The 21,072-nt window shown below is 39.5% G+C and overlaps 1 protein-coding gene across 4 annotated transcripts in view; it reads right to left on the reverse strand.

The window, feature by feature from the left end:
* Window positions 1-9,122: 9,122 nt before the first annotated feature.
* ENPP2 (ectonucleotide pyrophosphatase/phosphodiesterase 2) overlaps window positions 9,123-21,072 on the reverse strand; it is an 87,143-nt gene continuing 75,193 nt past the window's right edge. For all 4 annotated transcript variants that reach the window (XM_010588471.3, XM_010588470.3, XM_010588473.3 and 1 more), the window contains 6 exons: window positions 20,733-20,869; window positions 19,713-19,848; window positions 18,167-18,244; window positions 14,909-15,041; window positions 12,813-12,969; window positions 9,123-9,716 (listed from right to left, as the gene is read on the reverse strand). In XM_010588471.3, coding sequence (XP_010586773.2) covers window positions 9,546-9,716; window positions 12,813-12,969; window positions 14,909-15,041; window positions 18,167-18,244; window positions 19,713-19,848; window positions 20,733-20,869 — 812 coding nt within the window. In that variant the 3' untranslated portion in view covers window positions 9,123-9,545. The remainder of the gene's footprint in view (window positions 9,717-12,812; window positions 12,970-14,908; window positions 15,042-18,166; window positions 18,245-19,712; window positions 19,849-20,732; window positions 20,870-21,072) is intronic.

Raw genomic sequence — 21,072 nt, forward strand, 5'->3', positions numbered from 1 at the left:
CAGAAAATTTGAAGACACTTTTTTTATATATATAATTTTTATTTTGCTTTAAGTGAAAGTTTACAAATCAAGTCAGTCTCTCACACAAAAACCCATATACACCTTGCTACACACTCCCAATTACTCTCCCCCTAATGAGACAGCCCGCTCTCTCCCTCCACTCTCTCTTTTCGTGTCCATTTTACCAGCTTCTAACCCCCTCCACCCTCTCATTTCCCCTCCAGGCAGATTCCAACATAGTCTCAAGTGTCCACCTGATCCAAGAAGCTCACTCCTCACCAGCATCCCTCTCCAACCCATTGTCCAGTCCAATCCATGTCTGAAGAGTTGGCTTCAGGAATGGTTCCTGCCCTGGGCCAACAGAAGGTCTGGGGCCTTGACGACTGGGGTCCTTCTAGTCTCAATCAGACCATTAAGCCTGGTCTTATGAGAATTTGGGGTCTGCATCCCACTGCTCTCCTGCTCCCTCAGGGGTTCTCTGTTGTGTTCCCTGTCAGGGCAGTCATCTGTTGTAGCCTGGCACCATCTAGTACTTCTGGTCTCAGGATGATGTAGTTTCTGGTTCATGTGGCCCTTTCTGTCTCTTGGGCTTGTAATCACCTTGTGTCCTTAGTGTTCTTCATTCTCCTTTGATCCAAGAGGGTTGAGACCAATTGATGCATCTTAGATGGCTGCTTGCTAGCGTTTAAGACCCCAGACACCACTCTTCAAAGTGGGATGCAGAATGTTTTCTTAATAGATTTTACTATGCCAATTGACTTAGATGTCCCCTGAAACCATGGTCCCCAGACCCCTGCCCCTGCTACTCTGGACTTCGAACCATTCAGTTTTTTCAGGAAACTTCTTTGCTTTTGGTTTAGTCCAATTGTGCTGACCTCCCCTGTATTGTCTGCTGTCTTTCCCTTCACCTAAAGTAGTTCTTATCTACTATCTAATTAGTGAATGCCCCTCTCCCACACTCCCTCCCTCCCCCCTCTCATAACCACAAAAGAATGTATTCCTCTCTGTTTGAACTATTTCTCAAGTTCTTATAATAGTGGTCTTATACAATATTTGTCCTTTTGCAACTGACTAATTTCACTCAGCATAATGCCTTCCAGGTTCCTCCATGTTATGAAATGTTTCACAGATTCCTTACTGTTCCTTATCAATGCCTAGTATTCCATTGTGTGAATATACCATAATTTATTTCTCCATTCATCCGCTGATGGGCACCTGGGTTACTTCCATCTTTTTGCTATTGTAAACAGCGCTGCAATATACATGGGTGTGCATATATCTGTTCGTGTAAAGGCTCTTATTTCTCTAGGATATATTCCAAGGAGTGGGATTGCTGGATCGTATGGTAGTTCTATTTCTAGCTTTTTAAGGATGTGCCAAATCAATTTTCAAAGTGGTTGTACCATTTGACATTCCCACTAGCAGTGTAGAAGTGTTCCAATCTCTCCACAGCCTCTCTAACATTTATTCTTTGTGTTTTTTGGATTAATGCCAGCCTTGTTGGAGTGAGATGAAATCTCATTGTAGTTTTGATCTGCATTTCTCTAATGGCTAATGATCGTGAACCTTTCCTCATATATCTGTTAGCTACCTGAATGCCTTCTTTAGTGAAATGTCTATTCATATCTTTTGCCCATTTTTTAATTGGTTTATTTGTCCTTTTGCAGTTGAATTTTTGCAGTATCATGTAGATTTTAGACATCAGGTGCTGATCAGAAACGTCATAGCTAAAAACTTTTTCCCAGTCTGTAGGTAATCTTTTTACTCTTTTGGTGAAATCTTTGGATGAGCATAGGTGTTTGATTTTTAGGAGCTCCCAGTTATCTAGTTTAAATTTGAACACACTTTTTAATAATATTTTTGTGGTAGCATATTGTTGTGATTGTCCATAATGACAATAGATGAAGTGGTGTGAAAGCTAGACTTAGAGACATGTCTTGTTCTTTTTATTAGGTGCTGTTCAGTAGGTTCTGACTCATAGCAACCCTATGTACAACAGAATGAAACACTGCCCAGTCCTGCGTCATCCCTGCAATCCTTGTTATCAAAGAGCACAGAATTCTTTGGGGAAGGGTTAGAAAGATGGAAACACCGCCTTCAGAAATGTATAGACCTAGGTGGAGGATATGTTGAGAAATAATAGCTTCACATTTTTATATTTTTGTTTAATAAAGGTTTCTATAATTTCATAACAATACTTTTTTTAATACATGTGCAGTGCTCCACTCAGCATCTGGAACATGATAAACTCTCAAAATATTAATATGATTAGTATCAATTCCCATTACCAGATCCTGGGTTTTTTTCTCCATGAATATATCAAACATTATTGAACCAGGCATAATGCTATGTTCCATACATTCATTACCTCTAATTTTCACAAATATCCAAAGAGCTAAATATGACCATCTTTATTTTATAAACAAGCTAGTCACAACTTCAGAAAGAACTAGTTAAAGAAGTAGTACATGGAAGAGCCTAGACTTGAATCCATGTCTGCCTGAGAAGACAAATCCTTAAGGAAGGAAAGAGCTGAAAGATTATTAAATTAGTTAATTAAAATGATACTTTTCAACTGCAAAGCACTAATAGAAACATGTTGTTGGGTGCCATCACGTGGATTCTGACTCATAGCGACCCTACATGACAGACTGCTAGAACTGCCCCATAGAGTTTTCTTGGCAGTAATATTTACAGAAGCAGATTGCCAGATCTTTCTTCTGTAGAGCCAAGGCGTGAGTTGGAACCACCAATCTTTCCATTAGCAGCTGAGCACTTAACCATCAAACCACCAGGGCTCCTAATAGAAATGTAAACCAGTGTAAACACAGGAGTAGACCAGCGACTCCCAGTTTGCCCAGGCTTTTGTGGCTTTAGCAGTGGAAGTTCCCTGTCCCTGGAATTTGCTCAGTTCAGGGCAATCAGGGACAATGGTTACCCTACTGGGAATCAAAATCAAATGCATACAGGCAGGGAAAATAAATTAATGATGTAGGATAAGTGTGAGAAAACCAAAAAGCACAAGGAATAAAAAAAGCATCTTGTACTCCATCTAGGATGGAGAGGGGAACAATAGCCTGGGCGGTCACCCAGAGCAGGATTCACAGGTTGGCCCACAGGCCAAATCCATCCCACTGCCTGATTCTGTGTGGCCCACAGCTAAGCATGGTTACTACACTTTTTAATGGTCAAAAATAGTCTAAAGAAGAGGAATATTTCTTGACTCATGAAAATTATATAAAATTCAAATTTCAGTGTCCATAAATAAAGTTTAATCGGAACACAGCAAAGCCCATTCATTTATGTATTGTCTACAGTGCTTCCATGCTACAGTGGCAGAGGTGAGTAGTTAGAGGCTGTAATGGCATAGCCTTTACAGAAAATTTTGCCGACTCTGATCTCAAGAATGCTTGCCCTGTCTAAAAATCAGAAAGCCAAACTCCTTGCCGTCGAGTCAATTCCAACTCATGACAAACCCATGTGTTACAGACTAGGCTGCTCCATAGGGATTTCTTGACTAATCTTTATGCAAGCAGATTGCCAGGCCTTTCTTCAGTGGCACTGCTGAGTGGATTCAAACTGCCAACCTTTAGATTAGCAACTAATCACAAACTCCTTACACCACCAAGGAGGCTGCCCAGTCTAAAGGGCAGCCAAAATACCACCAGCTGTTGTTGACAGGAGCCTACAAACAATGATTAAGTGAAAAATCTTTTAATATTTCAACTTGTTGTTAGGTGCCTTCGAATCCGTTCTGACTCATAGCAATCTTATGCACAAGAGAACAAAACACTGCCCAGTCCTGAACCATCCTTACAATCATTCTTATGTTTGAGCCCATTGTTGCAGCCATGGTATCAATACATCTCATTGAGGGTCTTCCTCTTTTTCGTTGACCTTCTACTTTACCAAGCATGATGTCCTCCTCCAGGGACTGGGCCCTCCTGATAACATGTCCTAAATACCTGAGACAAATTCTCCCCATCCGCACTTCCAAGAAGCACTCTGGCTGTATTTCTTCCAAGATAAACTTGTTCGTTCTTCTGAAAGTCCATGGTATATTCAATATTCTTCAACAACACCATAAGTCAAGGTATCAACACTTCTAACATTTTAAGAGACCCAAAATTGAGATTTTTATGTGAAATTTATTGATTTTTAAGTATTGACATCTATTTCAATTTTTAAAAAATATCTTGTGGACACAACAAAAAACATTTATGGCCTTTATTATCCAGCATGCAGGCCACCATTTTGCAAAATCTGATTCCATCATATATTCGATGGTATGACCTTCCCTGTGAGGAAATTATATCAGTTCTCTAATTTGAAGGCAACTTTATTATAACTGACCCTTTATTCATTAATAGCTTTTAATTTCAAATGTGTTTACAATTCATTTGCCCATTAATGTCTTTCCAGAATCTTCAAATTTCTTCCCATCAGCCTATAAAAGCTTTTTTTCCCATCTTAAATAAAATAAAATCATCCCTCAACTCTGCCCTTCTTCTGCAGTTGTCTGTTTCCTTGCCAAATTTTTGCAAAGGGTAGTTTCCACTCTCTGCCTCAAGTGTGGTCTCCCATTCTGTCCTCTTCTCAGTGCAGTCTGGCTGTTTTCCAGACCACACCACATTGAATGTGATTCCAGGAAGGTCACCAAGAACCACTTAATTGGAAAATTCAATGGATACTGTTAAATTCCTGTCTAACTTCTTTGACATTCGACTTCCGTTTTAGTAATCTAGTGCTGCGATAACAGAAATACCACAAGTTTGTGGCTTTAACAAGCATAAATTTATTTTCTCACAGTTTAGGAGGCTAGAAGTCTGAATTCAGGGTGCCAGCTCTAAGGGAAGGCTTTTTCTCTCTGTCAGCTCAGGAGGAAGGTCCTTGTCTCTTCAACTTCTGCTGCTTGGTTCCTTGGAGATCTCCATGTGTCTTGACATCTCTCTTACCACATCTCCGCTTACTCATTTTCTTGCTTAATCTCCTTTATATCTCAAAAGTAGCCCAGGTGGCAAAGTAGTGAAGAACTTCACTGCTAACCAAAAGATCAGCAGTTCAAATTCACCAGCAGCTCCTTGGAAACCCTAATGGGCAGCTCTACTCTGTCCTATAGGGTCACCATGAGTCGGAATCAACTCAACAGCAATGGATTTGGGGTTTTTTTTTTTTTTTTTTGGTATATCTCAAAAGAGATGGACACAAGACATACCCTACACTCACCCTGCCTCATTAACATGACAAAGACAACCCATTCCCAAATGGGATTATAACCACAGGCATAGAGGTTAGAATTTACAACACATACTTTGGAGAGGGCACAATTCAATCCATAACAACATCATTGACCAATTCCTCCATTTTGAAAGCATCTCTTTCCTTGAATTCCACAAAGCCCCTCCCCCCTTTTCTGGTTCTCTCCCTACCTCTCAGGCTGCTCATTCCTTTCTCTCCCCACACTCAGCTCATTTTCATTTAGCTAAATATTATGGAACACCTGACTTGTACCAGAGGTCCCTAGGTGGCTCCAATGGTTTGCCCTCAACTACTAACCTAAAGGTTGATGGCTGAAACCCACCCAGTGGCCGTGAAAGAAAGGCAGTCTGCTTCCATAAGGCAAGAAAACCCTATGCAGCAGTTCTCTGTAAAACGCATGGGATCACCATGATTCTGAATCGACATGATGGCAACAGGTTTGGACATCTACCAAGCACTGTGATGAGTGTTTTTTTCAAATGTAGCTGGTATGTGTCTCACTCCATAAGAAGTAAAACTTTCTTATTTCCTTAAAATGAATTTAATTTCTAATCTAAGGTTCCAGCTTGCATGGCTTGCATGAAGTTTCAATTCAGTCTTACTTAGTGAGGTTCCTATCTTCCCGAAACGGCATCCCTGAATGCAAATTAAATCCAAAGTAAGAAGCTCCAAGTGAATAACGAATGTAAGAGTGAAAAATGATGAGATAGAAAATAGGGAAAGAAGTAGAAATAAATAAAATCCAAAGTTATTATTTTAGATCAATAATATTGATCAAAGGGAAAAAATGGAGAAGATATAAATTACCAAAACCCAGAATGAAACAGGTGACACATATGTAGACTCTCTATATATTAAAAGGATAATAATGGAATATTATGAACAACTTTATGCCATTAAATGTGACACAATCTACCAAAGCTGACTCAAGAAGAAAAAGATAACCATATATCAGGTTTTTTCTTTCTTTCTTTTTTTTAACTTGGGAAAATTCTCATGCCTTTACCACTTCCCACCCACAATACAACCTGGTCCTGACTCAGCAGAGAGATAATGAGGGAAAGCTGAAATAAGAAGAATATAAACAGGAGAAAGCATCCGGACTGCATTCTCAGCCACCCTCTTCCCAACCACCACAAGGAAAATGGGCAAGGGAAGTAGGGTGCTGAGGCTCTTGGGCCAAGTTATGCAAACCCAAGTGGCACCCAACACTCCTTATGTTCAAAAAGGTTGCGGGGGGAGGGAACCCTCCTAAAAATAATTCAGAATATTCTTGCCCTTGTGAAAACTATGTAGGCACTCTCCTGGTCTCTCAAATACTGTGAGCTCATTTTGGAGAGTTAGTTTATGGATTCATCCACTGGAACTGGACCACCATGCTAGCAAGTGGTTTTCAACTTGCTCAATGAAAGTATGAATGGGCCAAGGTCTTCATTTAAAAATAAATAAATAAATACCCCAACTTAAAATAGTCTTTCAGACCTCATTTTAATGGAGTCCCTGTACACTCAAGGACTTTCATAAATAACCACACAATTAATGACATGTGTTTATCGGCAAAGCCACTCACCTGAAATACACAGTGGTTGATGTTCTCTCTGGGTATGGAGTTTATTTATGAGAAAGAAAGGCTTGACCTACAGATAAAAATAGAGCTCAGCACTCAACTAAATTCACAACTGCTTTCCCCAGAAACCTCGGGCAGAACCTATTTTGAGAAGAGTTCAATCCAAGGTGATACAGAAATCTAGCATAGCAAGCAGTTTGAATTTTTTTTTTTTTTTTTAATTTGAATTGACTCTTCTCCTCTGTATTGCTACTGTTGACAGAATTACAGCACTTAATAGGTGGGCCCTCTTTTATCAGATGTAATTTATATAGAATTGTATCTAGATCTTACTATGCGATTACTCCATGTACATATCAATATAACGAGTCATTACCTGAAATCTTAAATCAGATCCTGCCACACCCTTGCTTGAAACTTTGCAATTATCTTCCATTACACTAAGTATAGAATCCAAGTGCCTCACTGTGGCTAGTAATGAGCTGCCTGACCTGGCCCCTGCTGACCTCACAAAATCATCTCAGGCCGCTACGCTCCAGGAACACTGATTTTCTTTCACACATCCCACGCTCTTTACCACCCCCAGTCCTTGACCACACTGTTGCCTCTCTTTATTCTTTTAGAAGCCAGCTCTTCTCATCCCTCAAGACTTGGCTGGAACCTATAGGCCCTTCCTTTTCTACTTCCTTGTCATTCTTCACATGGTCCTGTTTAATGTCTTCACAGCACATAAATCACAGCACATAGCCCAACTAAAATTTATTTCCTTGTTTGTTTAATGTGTTTGGTCTCTTTCTCCCATTGAAGTACAAGTACCGTAATATCAGAAACCACGTTTCATTCACTGTTTTATCACCAGTGACAAGTATGGGTATTGGCATATAACAAATGCTCAATAAATTATTGGTGAATATTGAATGAATAAATGTGCCATGTTCCAATTGATTTCTACCATGCTTATACCCTCCAAACTCCAAAGCCCAATCAAGCATTTTCCCCATTTCTATGCTTCCATAAAATCTTCCCTGAGCTCCTCATATTTCAGCATCTAGAGACAAGGGTTATGAAATGCCAGAGATACTTATGGAACATGGTGGGTGCACAATTAATGTAGCTATCATTGGTAATGACATAATCACTTCCTTCCTTGAATTCCTGTAGCTGTGTTTCCCGAGTGGCAGTTGTTTTCTTACCACCTTCAGGACTTTCCCCATATTCCTAGTACCATCTGTCCTATTGTTTTACGCAATGTATTTTTTATTTGACACAGCTTCTTCTTTCTTAAATTTATTTTTAAAGAAAAACTTACAGAAATTAAAAACCCATTTTACTGACCACACAAAGAGGTAAACTGCAAAAATTAACATAATGAAAACAATACACTGTCCTCTTTTCTTTTTCAAAAGGGAGATTAGCAAGTGTTAGTGATAAGCCAGCATCCATGTGAGTCCTTCTCCATGATACAACAAAAAAGATTGAAAATCCTTGAAAGATTAACTTCATCACTCTGTGTTTCATAATTATTTAACGCCATAACTCTGTCCATCTGAAATTACCCCACATCCCAATCAGACCCTTTTGTCATATTATATTGTTACCAATACTTCTCAGCTGGCAATTTTTATTCTCTACTTTGATTGGTTAATTGTCATTTTATACCTATCCCATCCCACTGTTTTATTTCTCTTTATATCCTCCGTAGTTCTTAGGCCAATACAAATTGTACAAAATATATGTTTACTATAGTCTCAAAAAAAAAAACCAAACCCAGTGCCGTTGAGTCGATCCCGACTCCTAGTGACCCTATAGGACAGAGTAGACTCCTAGTGACCCTATAGGACAGAGTAGAACTGCCCCATCGAGTTTCCAAGACGTGCCTGGCAGATTTGAACTGCCGACCCTTTCGTTAGCAGCCGTAGCACTTAACCACTATGCCACCAGGGTTTCCTTACTATAGCCTCAGTTGAGCCTAATTAGAGTTTTGAAATAAGTTGCTCAAAAGAGCCTGTTCTTCCAAACTCCAAAATATTTTTAAGAAACAGGTAGAGACACGTTAATCAGGAATTCTGGTTCCCTTTTCCCCTTGCCCTTCTGATTTGCCATAGATACGTACCTAAACCATCACGTCCAGACCACCGTAATTGAATAGCATGGGCATCCCTTTGATTTCGTGAACTACATCCCACTAGGAAGAGGGCCCAGTACAGGAAATATGTTTCTTACATGCATGAATACAACTGAAGCACACACTCTAATTTATAAGTGAAATCAAGGCCAAATAAAATAAGACAAACACTGAATGTGTGATTTATTATATTGAAGATTGGTCTATAAGGTTTAAATATGTCTGTCATAGTTAACAGTAAATGAATGCAACTTTACAAATCAGTATCTCGATAGAGTACAGGGCTAAATGTGGCAACTGTGCACTGGAAAATTAATATTTCCTCAATGTGACTATCAAATCTGCAGCACCGTTTAGAAGCGGCCACTAAAAATGCAAGCTGCAGTATTTATCACAAGCTCTATGCAGAACACAAGACTACTAAATCAAGCATTAGAGAAAAAACAGTGGAGTTATTCAGGCGTAATATGTCAGATTTGGGAGCGGGATTAAAATACTAACTTTTTTGTAATGTCCCAGTTTCAAATTAATAAATACAAAAAAATATAAAAATATACACCAGTTGATAAGACTGCACTACAGATGATCAGAAAGTTAAATCTCGCTTTCATATGTATGCATGTATGTCTTCAGTGACAGAATTTCTGGATAACTGCGGCTGGTCTTTCGGAAGAAATCAAGACTGGTAAGATGTTCAATGTCCCGCACCCGAGCTGTGTGCATTTTTATGAGTTCTTCAACCCATTTCGACTCATCCTCTGAGTTCTGCAATGCAAATAGATTATATTCAGGGTCAGAATCTTCCAAAGGTGGTTCTCCAAGTAATCAGTTTGCTCCAAGTCCACAAGTGACCTCTACGTACTCCTGTACACAGAGCCAACACATGTTACTCCCTCCTGGTCTCCTTGCCAATCCACTACATTCCTGTCATGATGTGCCACAAATACCTGCCCTTGGCCATAAACATTTTCAACAGCAATTAGCTGTACCAAATAAATGAGACATGCGGTATGAGAGGGTATTTGACTCAATAGGTTCTCAGAACATAAATCAAAATTAGGAAAACCAAAGGCCCTAGAGAATTCAGTCATTTGTTTTCTTTCCCAGCTGTCAAATAGTAATGTTGAGCACAGAGCAAAAGTAATTTAGAATGCTCCTCTGCCTCCCAATGGATATGAAGAGTTTGTGCCCAATGCACAAAATTATGTGTGTCCATTCCTAGTCTTTCAGAAGAATCTGCTTCATCAACTACATCATCTCTTAGATTGGAGTGAACTAATATTTGAGTAATACGTTTGGCTTGAAGCAGCTCTGTTGATCCACCTGGGGCTTTGGGGCTCAAGAGGCCTGAGTTGGAACTATGGCTCTACCACTCCTTGACTATGTGGCCTTGGTCAAGCTACTTGACCTCTCTAGGCCTCAGTTTCTTCATCACACACAAGGATAATAATGATTACTTCAGGTATGGAGATGATAAAGAAAGGGACATAGGAAAAAGAAAAGGATTGGAGAAGGAGAAAAAATGTAAGGTAGAGAAGCATCAAAGAAGGAAACCAAAAAACCAAACCTGTTGCCATAGAGTCAATTCCAACTCATAGCATGGGACAGAGTAGAACTGCCCCATAGAGTTTCCAAGGAAGGAAATATCTTTCTGTCTTAGCTGTCTGTCAAGAACTGTCTCATTGGTACAAATTCCCAATGAAAGGCATTCAGATGTCCCACATGAAACAATTTGTCATGTCAAACTTAAAACTAAAAAGTAATTCACGCAAAGCATTCCTTTGCATCCTAAGAACATCTTCTTTTCCTTTTGAGGGAAGTTGAAGGAAAGAAGGTGATCTGAGAGTCCTGATGAATTATGCAAAAATGACCACTTCATTACTAGACATGGGGCAGAAGGGCCTTTACAAATAATTTCATTTCCAAATGTACCCCGGAATTGCACTGGCTTCCAAGAATCTTTCTGGTAGTTGAAGGGTGGCTATGTGTCCCAGGGATTAGAGCACTCAGACATGCCCTCACCCAACTCTTTACCACTAGTAGCCTCACTGAACTATCCACCAAAGCCCAAGAGCCTGCAATGGGTTTTCTCGGAAAGCGCCAACCCACACAGACCTGGACAGGAGCTACAGCAGCTTGTGCCAGTGCTAAATATGTACCGTGAGGGTGTTGGTTCAGGAAACTGATGCCTGGCCATCCCAGACAAAATGAAGAAATTGCTTTGCAGGCCAGAGAAGTAATGATTTTAACCCTCCATGCTCCACCCTTCTAATCCAACTTAACCAATATCTCTGCAATTCACAGCAAAGGACAAGCCTAAATATAACTCTCCCCCACAATGATATTGACCAACCCTCAATGTGACCATATAATTAACGATGTAGGAGGTCTCCAAGCGAGTCAGGACCCCCTCAGAGTAAGAAGAGTAAGCATGAAGCTGTATTTGGAGATTTTCATATTTAGCTCAGTTATTTGATTTTTCAATGGCCAGTTCAATTTTACCTTTTAAGTGTAGTCATTTGGCATGTGGACACAGGGTGAAAAGGTTTTTCCTAAGTTAAATAATGGCCAGCTGGGATCATAGGAATTTAGGGGAAAAAGATCTGTTCTCTTGCTATTTCTCTCTGTGGGAAGTGATTTGACAATTGCATTTGCAGCAGTAGTAGCCGTAGTTTTTATCTGGCCCCAAGAGACTTTTAAATCCTATCTCCCACCATTGCCCTCATTTCCAACATTCTGCAAATCTACTTAGTTTTCTTGGTCATATTTAAAATTTCCATTTTTTCCTGTATCCCTTATTTTGCTTTGAATAAATTTAGCACTAATCTTCACCCATAATTGAAGCTATAGCCCAAAAGCTACAGTGTCCATGAAGCTGATAATCTCTGAAGTTATTCTTATTGTTCTTTGCCTTTAAGTATAGCAATTTCTGTATCTGTTTTGTTTGCTCTCCACACTGTAGATGGCCTAGGAGTAACGACTGTCTAATGTACTATTGATTCTCCCAGAGTACCTTACACAATTTAGGAATCTAAGTAGTGCTGTTCACACCAATCCTCTTCTATAGCTTATATCCCTGCTTCTTCTATTACATGAAACAAAAGCATAGAGACTGTTATTTTTAAAACCAACCTTGAAACATAGACTTTCCATCACATTAAAGAAACCCCAAGAGGTATGTGATTTGTCCCTGAGTTTATAGAATTAAAACTGGGCCAGGGGCACAGAGTATGTCTTCTGTCTTCCTGCCTGGGGCTTTTTCATTAAGCCATAATGCCTCCCAGCTGTCTCCACATTGAACAAATGAATCGGAAGTCACCTGTGTCACTTGAGCGGTTGCTACATCTGCCCTTATAACTGGTAGCAAAAGAAAACTCGATTTGTAAGTTATACGTTCCTGTGAGTGTGTGTGTGAATGTGTGTGTGTGTGTGCGTGTGTGTAAATTTAGTATGGAAATTTCCAAAGATCTACAGAATTTGAGAGAATAATATAGTGAACTCCCATGAACTCTTGACCTAGTTTCAACAACTATCAAAATTTTGCTACTCCTACATTTGGCTGTCTTTTTATGAAGTATGTGTACCTTGTGCAAAACTTTAAAGTTTGGGCACATTTTTAATTGGCTAACACTGAACACTAAAACATAACCATGTTAAGCATATATACAAACCCTTACATATAAAAATTAAAAGTTCCTAAATGTTCAAAAAAGCTCTGTTTGGGTCTTTTCTTCTTTGTACTTTGGCATATATTGCAAATGTCTTATAATAAGTACGTTCTAGTTAACCCAAGAAATTTGATTAAAAAAACAAAGGCTAATTACGTAAGCAAATCCTAAAGAACCATCTTTTAGGACTCACATTGCAACTCTCCTCATTGTCAGGTCGGTGAGGAAGGATGAATGAGGAAACAGAGAGGGGACCATCACACTTGTCGGCAGGCTGGGTGAAATCCAGGCAGCTGGTGACAATACTGTAGTAGTGAGTTGGAACGGGAATAGAACTGCCTTCCACATACCTGGAAAAGGATGGTAAAATAAAATGACAATCAACATGGGTTCTTTCTTTTTTAAATTATGACCAATGAATATTGCTCAAGTCATTAAAATTCCCAGTCGGTTGGGTCATTTTTAACTCCTAAGCACTAGTCTGCCTCTGTATCTTTGAACATAATGTTTTCTCTGCCTGAAATCTCTCTGTCCCTTAGCCTAGCAGACATAGTGAGAAAAATATTCAGGTAGAGAAAAAAGCTTGATCTAAGACTTGGAGGCTGAAAATGATGAGATCAACACAGCAGAAACATAAGAATGGAAGAGTCAATAATAGCCAAATTAAGGAGAGTTCTGAGTACCAGAGTATAAGTTTGGTCTTTATTGTGCAGGCAGTAATGGTCCGTTGAAGGTTTTTCTGCTAAGGAATGGCCTTATTAGATCCATGTTTCAGGAGACAACTTTCACAGAATTGATATATAAAATCCATAAAATGAATCAGAGGCAGAAAACGCTGGAGCTAGGTGGGGGTAACAGCACTTTAAAGGCACAATGAGATCCTGAACTTGGTGTAGAAAAGAACTTAACCAAAAAAATACTAAGTGCTGAGTGCTAATGATGAGCTTGTTGTTATGTGCCATCGAGTCAATTCCAATCATTACAACCCTATAGGACAAAGTAGAACTGCCCCATAGGGTTCCCTAGGCTATAACCTTTATGGGAACAGATCATCAGGTCTTTTCTCCCACAGAGCAACTGGTAGGTTCAAACCGGTGACCCTGTGATTAGTAGCAGAGAACTTTAACCATTGCACCATCAGGGCTCCTTATAATGAGCCTACCAAATCAAAACCCAGTGCAGTTGAGTCGATTCTGACTCAGCAACCCTATAGGACACAGTAGAACTGCCCCATAGAGTTTCCAAGGAGTGCCTGGCGGATTCGAACTGCCGACCCTTTGGTTAGCAGCCATAACACTTAACCACTACGCGACCACGGTTTCCATAATGAGCCTAAAACCCAGTGCCCTCATAATGAGCCTAGAGGCACAGACAGAAGTACAAAAATTCACAATACCTTACCAGATTTCTTCTTAATTTTAATCATTTTTCAAATATTGAAATCAAGGGCAATGATCAGCAATAAAATAAATATACAATTAAGATCAAATTTCTCTTTTAGTAACTGGAAAACAATAAGATGTCAACTTCTATTGTATTAGTTATCCATAGCAAACAATTAGCATTTTGTTCCCTAATTATCTGTAAGTCACAATTAAACCCTTTCTTATATTTTGTGTTGCTTTCTGAATGCTTTGTACATGTATAAAATTCATGATGACTTATTCTGAATTTGGTGTGTCTGCTTGTCTTCTCCATCAGACTGTGAGTTCCTTCTGAGCAGAGAGTATGTCTTACTCTTCTATATCCCCAACAGCACCAAAGATAAAGATTGAGACACAGCAGATTCTCCACATTTGTTGACTAATGGATACAACCAATATTCACATGCAATTTCCTATTGAGATGCACTGTCTCAAAAAATCTAAGGGATTCCTTAGTTAATGGAGATAAGTGGAAATCATCACCTTCCCACTGAACAGTTGTTGAAAAGCAAATGACTTAGATTTTTTAAACTCTTTTGATACATCATCTTTCAAAACCCAAACCAAACTCACAACTGTTGCCACTGAGTCAATTCCGACTCATAGCGACCCTATAGGAGTGAGTAGAACTGCCCCATAGGATTTCCAAGGAGTGGCTGCTGGATTTGAACTGCTGACTCTTTGGTCAGCAGTCAAACACTTAACCACTGCACCACCAGGGCCCCAAGAAGACTCTAAGACCAAAATACTTAAGGGGCATCAGTTCTTCCCTAGATAAATATCTAGAGAAGATATTCTAGGAAAATAGCCTTGAGTGAGATCTTAGAATTTAAAAACACACACCAAGTAGAAATGAAAAGCTTACTGTTTGATTTTGTCCTGTGTGTCATGTAAACCATCGTAGTCATAGTCAAAAATTGGTCCACTTATCACATTAACTCCATTTCTTTCTGAAGCATATTTCTTCACCAGTACCCTTTGGAAATAATTCCAGACACCTGTACAAAGACAAAATCAACTCATGAACAAAACTCCTAGCTTTGGCCAAATCCTTTCTATGCGTTCTGCAAGCCAAATGTCACAAGGCAAGCGACAGTAGAGACACTCTAATTCAGGAGGAAATCCATCCTAAAATATTATCTCTGTGTATGTCATTTATGAGCCAGCAAAGAGAAAGACAGGGAGCTATGAGATAATGGCAGGGGAAGGATTCTCAGATCAAGTGGCTACCGAGCTGAGAGCTGAAGGATAAGTAAGTGGACATTTCCAAGCAAAAAGATGGAGACAGAACATTCCAGGTATAGGGAACAATATATGCAAAACTGAGAAAAAGGTCTTGATCTATCTCCACCTGACCTCATGATCGCTAGTTCCCGAATTGATGTCTCTATCCCTGACCTTTCCACACAGCTCTAGACATCTTATGCAACTACCCTTTTCATAATCCACCTGAATATCTACTAGTCATGTCAAAAAAAAAAATTCCATATAGAACTCTTGATTTTCTTTCCCAATCCTGCTCCAACCCTAGGCTTCTTCATTAGAGTTAATGGCACTGGTGCTCGACCAGATGTGAAGGCCAAAACTTAGGACTCACCCTGACTCCTCTCCTTGCTTCATACCCATGTGAACAAGTCTGGTCAGTACTACCTCCAAAGTACATCCTAATCATACCAAATCTGACCACTTCTCACCATTTTCACTGCTTCCACCTGGTCTAAATTACCATCCTCTCTCCACGAAACTACTTAAAAAAAAAAAAAAAAAAAAGCTACTTCTTGGGCTTCTTGTGAGAAACTCTTACTTTCTTACTTATTAAAAAGAACTCAGCCATTTTTCTCACAGCACTTCAACAGTTCTTTATACCTTCAGATGCTCTATGTTGAGTGAGAATGACAGAGCAGCCCACCAGAGCCAAAAGACCTCAGGTAATTATTTGCAATAAAGAGAGGAGGACAGTAGGAGAGAAATTCAGATGTTAACTTATGCACAAATGAGAAGCAGTGAAGGAAAGAAATACCAACGGAATGGTCAAAAGACCAAACTTGCAGAAAGGTACCATGTGAAAAACCATTCTCCTAGTGAAGAAGAACAGCAAGCTCTCTGTCAAAGGCTTTTTGCCATGCCAGCCTCAGGGTGGCACCATCTGATTATTTTATTACTGCTTGGTTAAAAGCACATCAATAAAGAGATCCAGGAAACCCTGATTTGTAGAAATTAAATGAAGCTGCATCCCAGGGAATACTGTGATATATGTATCCACCTTGGCTTCAGAAATGTTTCTCATGTTGGTCTGTGAACACAACAAGAAAACATCCCTTTAAAAGCATCGTTTAATTTTTCACTTATGAACAATGAATTCTACCTTTGAATAAAGCTTCATTTATTAACTGAGACATCAAATAAACCTTGCAGGCCATTTCACCAACATCAAGCTGAGAAGGTCTGCCAATATGGGGGACACTGTGCAATCATTCATCTCTATTTTAAGATTTTATTTCAGCCCCGAGAGTCCTGTAACACAGCCCAGTCCTTCTTTGCTAAGTGGAATTAGATCGATGTGCTTCCTATTCCTACCCTTCTCATAAGCATGGGGGTCTGCTCACTGTAAATGAACTAAAAAGAGGTAAATTACTCCTTAATGCTTTCTCTCTCTTTGAATACATGGGAGGATAAAAGGATGGATGGGTGGATGGATAGATGAATTCTTTGTTATCAGAAATAAAAAATGGATGGCTTTGGCTACTGGAAGATTGTCATATATCCTTAAAAGCTTTAGAGGTCATGCAATCAAACCTCTGATTTTTACAAATGAGAGGTTAACTGGCATTGCTGTGATCACATAGCTAGTGGTCACTCCAAAGCTGGGACTCATCATGCCTATACCATTCATACCATCACTATGATCCACAAATATTTATGTCATACTCTGTCCTATAGGGTCGCAATGAGTCGGAATCGGCTCGACGGCGCTGGGTATATAAAGAAACTATAAATGCTCAAAGAAACGAATACAATAATTTGCACAGTCTTAATACCGTCTGAATTTAGCACTCTGATCATTCAGAAGACCCTTTAGGCTCCTGCTGGGTATCAGAGTCAACATTCAGAATACATCATCGCCCCAAAAGAAAAAAGTGCTGGTGGCTTTTACTGTAGCATTCCATAAATACATATAAACCAAAAACCAAACCCACTGCCATCGAGTTGATTGTGACTCATAGAGACACAACAGGACGAGCAGAACTGCCCCATAGGGTTTCCAAAGAGCAACTGGTGGATTTGAACTGCTGATCTTTTGGTTAGCAGCCAAGCTCTTAACGGCTGTGCCACCAGGGTTCCATAAATATGTATAAGCCAGAAAAAAAAAAACCCAAACCTGTTGCCATCGAGTCGATTCCAACTCATAACGACCCTATAGGTCAGAGTAGAGCTGCCCCATAGGGTTTCCAAGGAGCACCTGGTGAATTTGAACTGCCAACCTTTTGGTTAGCAGCCTTAGCTCTTAACCACTGTGCCACCATAAATATGTATAAACCAAAAAAAAAAAAAAAACCCACTGCTGTCGATTCTGACTCATAGCGACCCTATAGGACAGAGGAGAACTGCCCGCATAGAGCTTCCAAGCAGCACCTGGCGGATTTGAACTGCTGGCCTCTTGGTTAGCAGCCGTAGCACTTAACCACTACACCACCAGGGTTTCCTAAATAAGTACAAAAAAATTAAAAAATAGACACTGTTAAATGTCAGTTGATTTCTAAAATAGAGAAGACCTTTTTTAACCATTGAAATAACGACTGTAGACATAGAAGTATCATCAGATTAGAAGGAAAATGCAAACTTGGTTGAGTTCAGCTACTACCATTTATGACCTGGGTTGCCTTTTGGGACTTCAATTTCTTAATTATAAATAAGGGATAAACTACCTGTGCTGCCTCACACACAAACTTGTATTTGAGATCAACATGAATTTACCTGAAAGGTCTTCAAAAATTGTAAAGACTAAACACATTAAAGATATTATTATTGGTATTATTAAAATTAATATGGAGGTAGAAAAGTGGTAAATTTAGAAATATTTATTTTCCTAAATCACAGTTTATTAGGTAAATATTGGACTTACGTTTGAAAGCAGGATACATGGGAACCATATTGGTTACAAGGAATGCATCATATTTAGCTTCTGGTGAAGAGCTCAGATCTAAACATTTAGAAAACAAATAGTACCCGTCACTTAGCAAAATCTACATCAATAAACAAGGATTCGTCTACAATGATCCAATGAACTGAATGGATCTATTCTTTTATTGCCTCCTTCATACATTTCCACCTTCCTTCCCCACTCAATCTGTTTCCTTCACTCTATAGCTCTCTCTCAAAACAATTTCTTCAATGTTTTTTTCTTCTTTCCTAGTCTTTTTTTTTAGTCTTGGGTCTCCTATGATGTAAAAGAATCTTTGACTCAACTAGACCAATTCAGACTTTTTAAAAAGTCATCAGGTAACAAGAGATAATTAAAAGGCTTCACCTGTTTCTGAGAGATCACTTCCCTAATATTATTCAAAGGACTAACGTCTTAATGATTTACTATTTCACTTTCAAATTCTCATTTAATGATGGAAGCGGGGACACAGAAGAATCCTTCACACTTTAGGACTTCCTGAGAGAATAGGATTTTTGAAAGTTGGTCTCTTCTATGGCCAGTTTTGGAAGGATTCCACAGAAGCCCAGTTCTATGATCTCTTGAGTGCCCCTGTCTTGAAGAAAACTCGAGCCACTGAAATTACAAGTTTAACACTCCAAACCAAAACCAAAACCCCATTACTGTCGAGTTGATTCTGACTCATGATGACCTCATGTGCTACAGAGTAGAACTGTCCCATAGGGTTTTTTGTTTGTTTGTTTGTTTTGGCTTGGATATAATCTTTATGGAGAGTCCCTGGATGGTGTAAATGGTTAAGCACTTGACTATCCTATTCCCATCGAGTTGATTCCAACTCTCAGAGACCCTATAGGACGGAGCAGAACTGCCCCACAGAGTTACCAAGGAGCAGCTGGTGGATTCAAACTGCCAACTTTTTGGTTAGCAGTCATGCCTCTTAACCACTGCACCACCACGGCCCCAGCACTTGACTACTAACCTAAGAGTTGGTGGATAGAACCCACCCAGAGTCACCGCAGAAGACAGCCCTGGTGATTTGCTTCCAAAAGGTCACAGCCTTGAAAACTCTATGGAAGAGTTCTGTTCTGCACACATGGCGTCACCATGAGTTGGAACTGACTAGACAACAACTAACAGCAGCAATCTTTCCCGAAGCGGTTCACCAGGTCTCTCTTCTGCAGAGCAACTGAGTGGGTCTGAACCACTAAATTTTAGGTTAGCAGCCAATGGCAAATGGCTCTTGCCACCTAGGCTCACTCACCCTTCAGACTCCACAAAATAACACATCTCTACAGTCCCCGGGGAGCCTTGGTGGCACAGTGGTTAAGAGCTCGGCTGCTAACCAAAATGTTAGCAGTTCAAGTCTACCAGACACTCCTTGGAAATCCTATGGGGCAGTTCTCTCTGTCCTATAGGGTTGCTATGAGTCAGAATTGACTCGATGGCAGCAGGGCTGGTTTGGTTTTTTTGGTTTTGAGTCCCCAGACCGTGATACACTATAACTTACAAGGAGGAAACAGGAATCCATAGGACATCTGTTTATCATTTTTGTAGGCCAAACAATTCTGACTGAAACTCGGAGAAACACGGACATCAGGCCGGACACAGCTGGTCAAGTGCTCAGGGATCACAGAGACCTCAGCCTGCATGGGGAGGCAAAGGCACTCAGTAATGCCAGCTCAAAGACAACGCCAAACCAACATGGAAATACCGATGCAATACTGACGTCTTATGAACACCCAAAATCGAAACTCTAGTTTTTGCTTTAGCTCAGATTCCGACTCCTTGAAAAAGTCTTCAGTTTTAAATACAGTAAGCCAGTAATTTTCAAACCCTTATTTTTTAGCAGAAGAGCCCTTTTATCAAAGTCTTCAGTAAAACAACTATATATAAAGCAGAAATCCAACTGGTGAAATAATGAAAAGTATTCCAGGGAACACAGCTTAAAAAATAACACTCTAAAGACTAACACAGACATATGAGCTATCTCCTAAAAAGAAAGACTCTGTGTGTGTGTGTGTGTGTGTGTGTACACTCAAAAGCATGCATGTGTTTGTGTGCACACAGTATAAATTAGAAAGGAACTGGGTTTTTAGCAAAGTATTCTTTTTCATTTGTATTCAGAAATTAAAAATGTACCTTAACTACCAAATATTTTTTTCTAATTCCTGATATAAACCTACCTAGTCATCTTCCCCAAAACTGAAACCCTAACATAAATCCTTCATTAAAAATCAAACAAATAAATCTTGAGGACTTCTTTACCTATTGGGCAGTGACTTAAGCAGAGTAAAAGAAACTAAGACAATGAATATGCTTCCTTCAATACTTAACATATTACCATGTAGTTATTAGAACTTTAAATAAAGTCTATGTCAAAATCTCTTCAATAGATTCAATATAGGGATTCCTTGTCAGAAAAAACAAAAATCTTTTCTAAGACAGAACTCTATCATGCAAGGAATCATTGCATGATCCCAAGGAATTTACTGAAATGAAGAATATAAAACCCAGTTTTCCCAATGACCTGTTTGGAAACAGTGTATGATGTCCAGAGTGGCATCAGGAATATTTCACTATAACCACTTTCGAAGTCAGTATGACCCAAGATATCATATCTAGTCCGATAAAGCACTGCAGGTCGTCCATAGAGGAGGTGCCGCTCTAGGAAAGAAAAGATAAACTGTATTAAATGCATACTAAACTTCACATCAAACGCCAAAGCAATATGGGGAAAGAGTCAAGTTTTCCAAAATTTGCTTGCTTACTTATTAATAATGTAGCACCTTCTCTTTAATCAAGTTAGTTTTCCTAACCCTTTGTTGGTTTATCTGATCACCTAAGCACGGGTCAAGGCTTGGAGTTAT

This window comes from Loxodonta africana, chromosome 14 (assembly GCF_030014295.1).
Source record: "Loxodonta africana isolate mLoxAfr1 chromosome 14, mLoxAfr1.hap2, whole genome shotgun sequence".
NCBI classification, from domain to species: domain Eukaryota; kingdom Metazoa; phylum Chordata; class Mammalia; order Proboscidea; family Elephantidae; genus Loxodonta; species Loxodonta africana.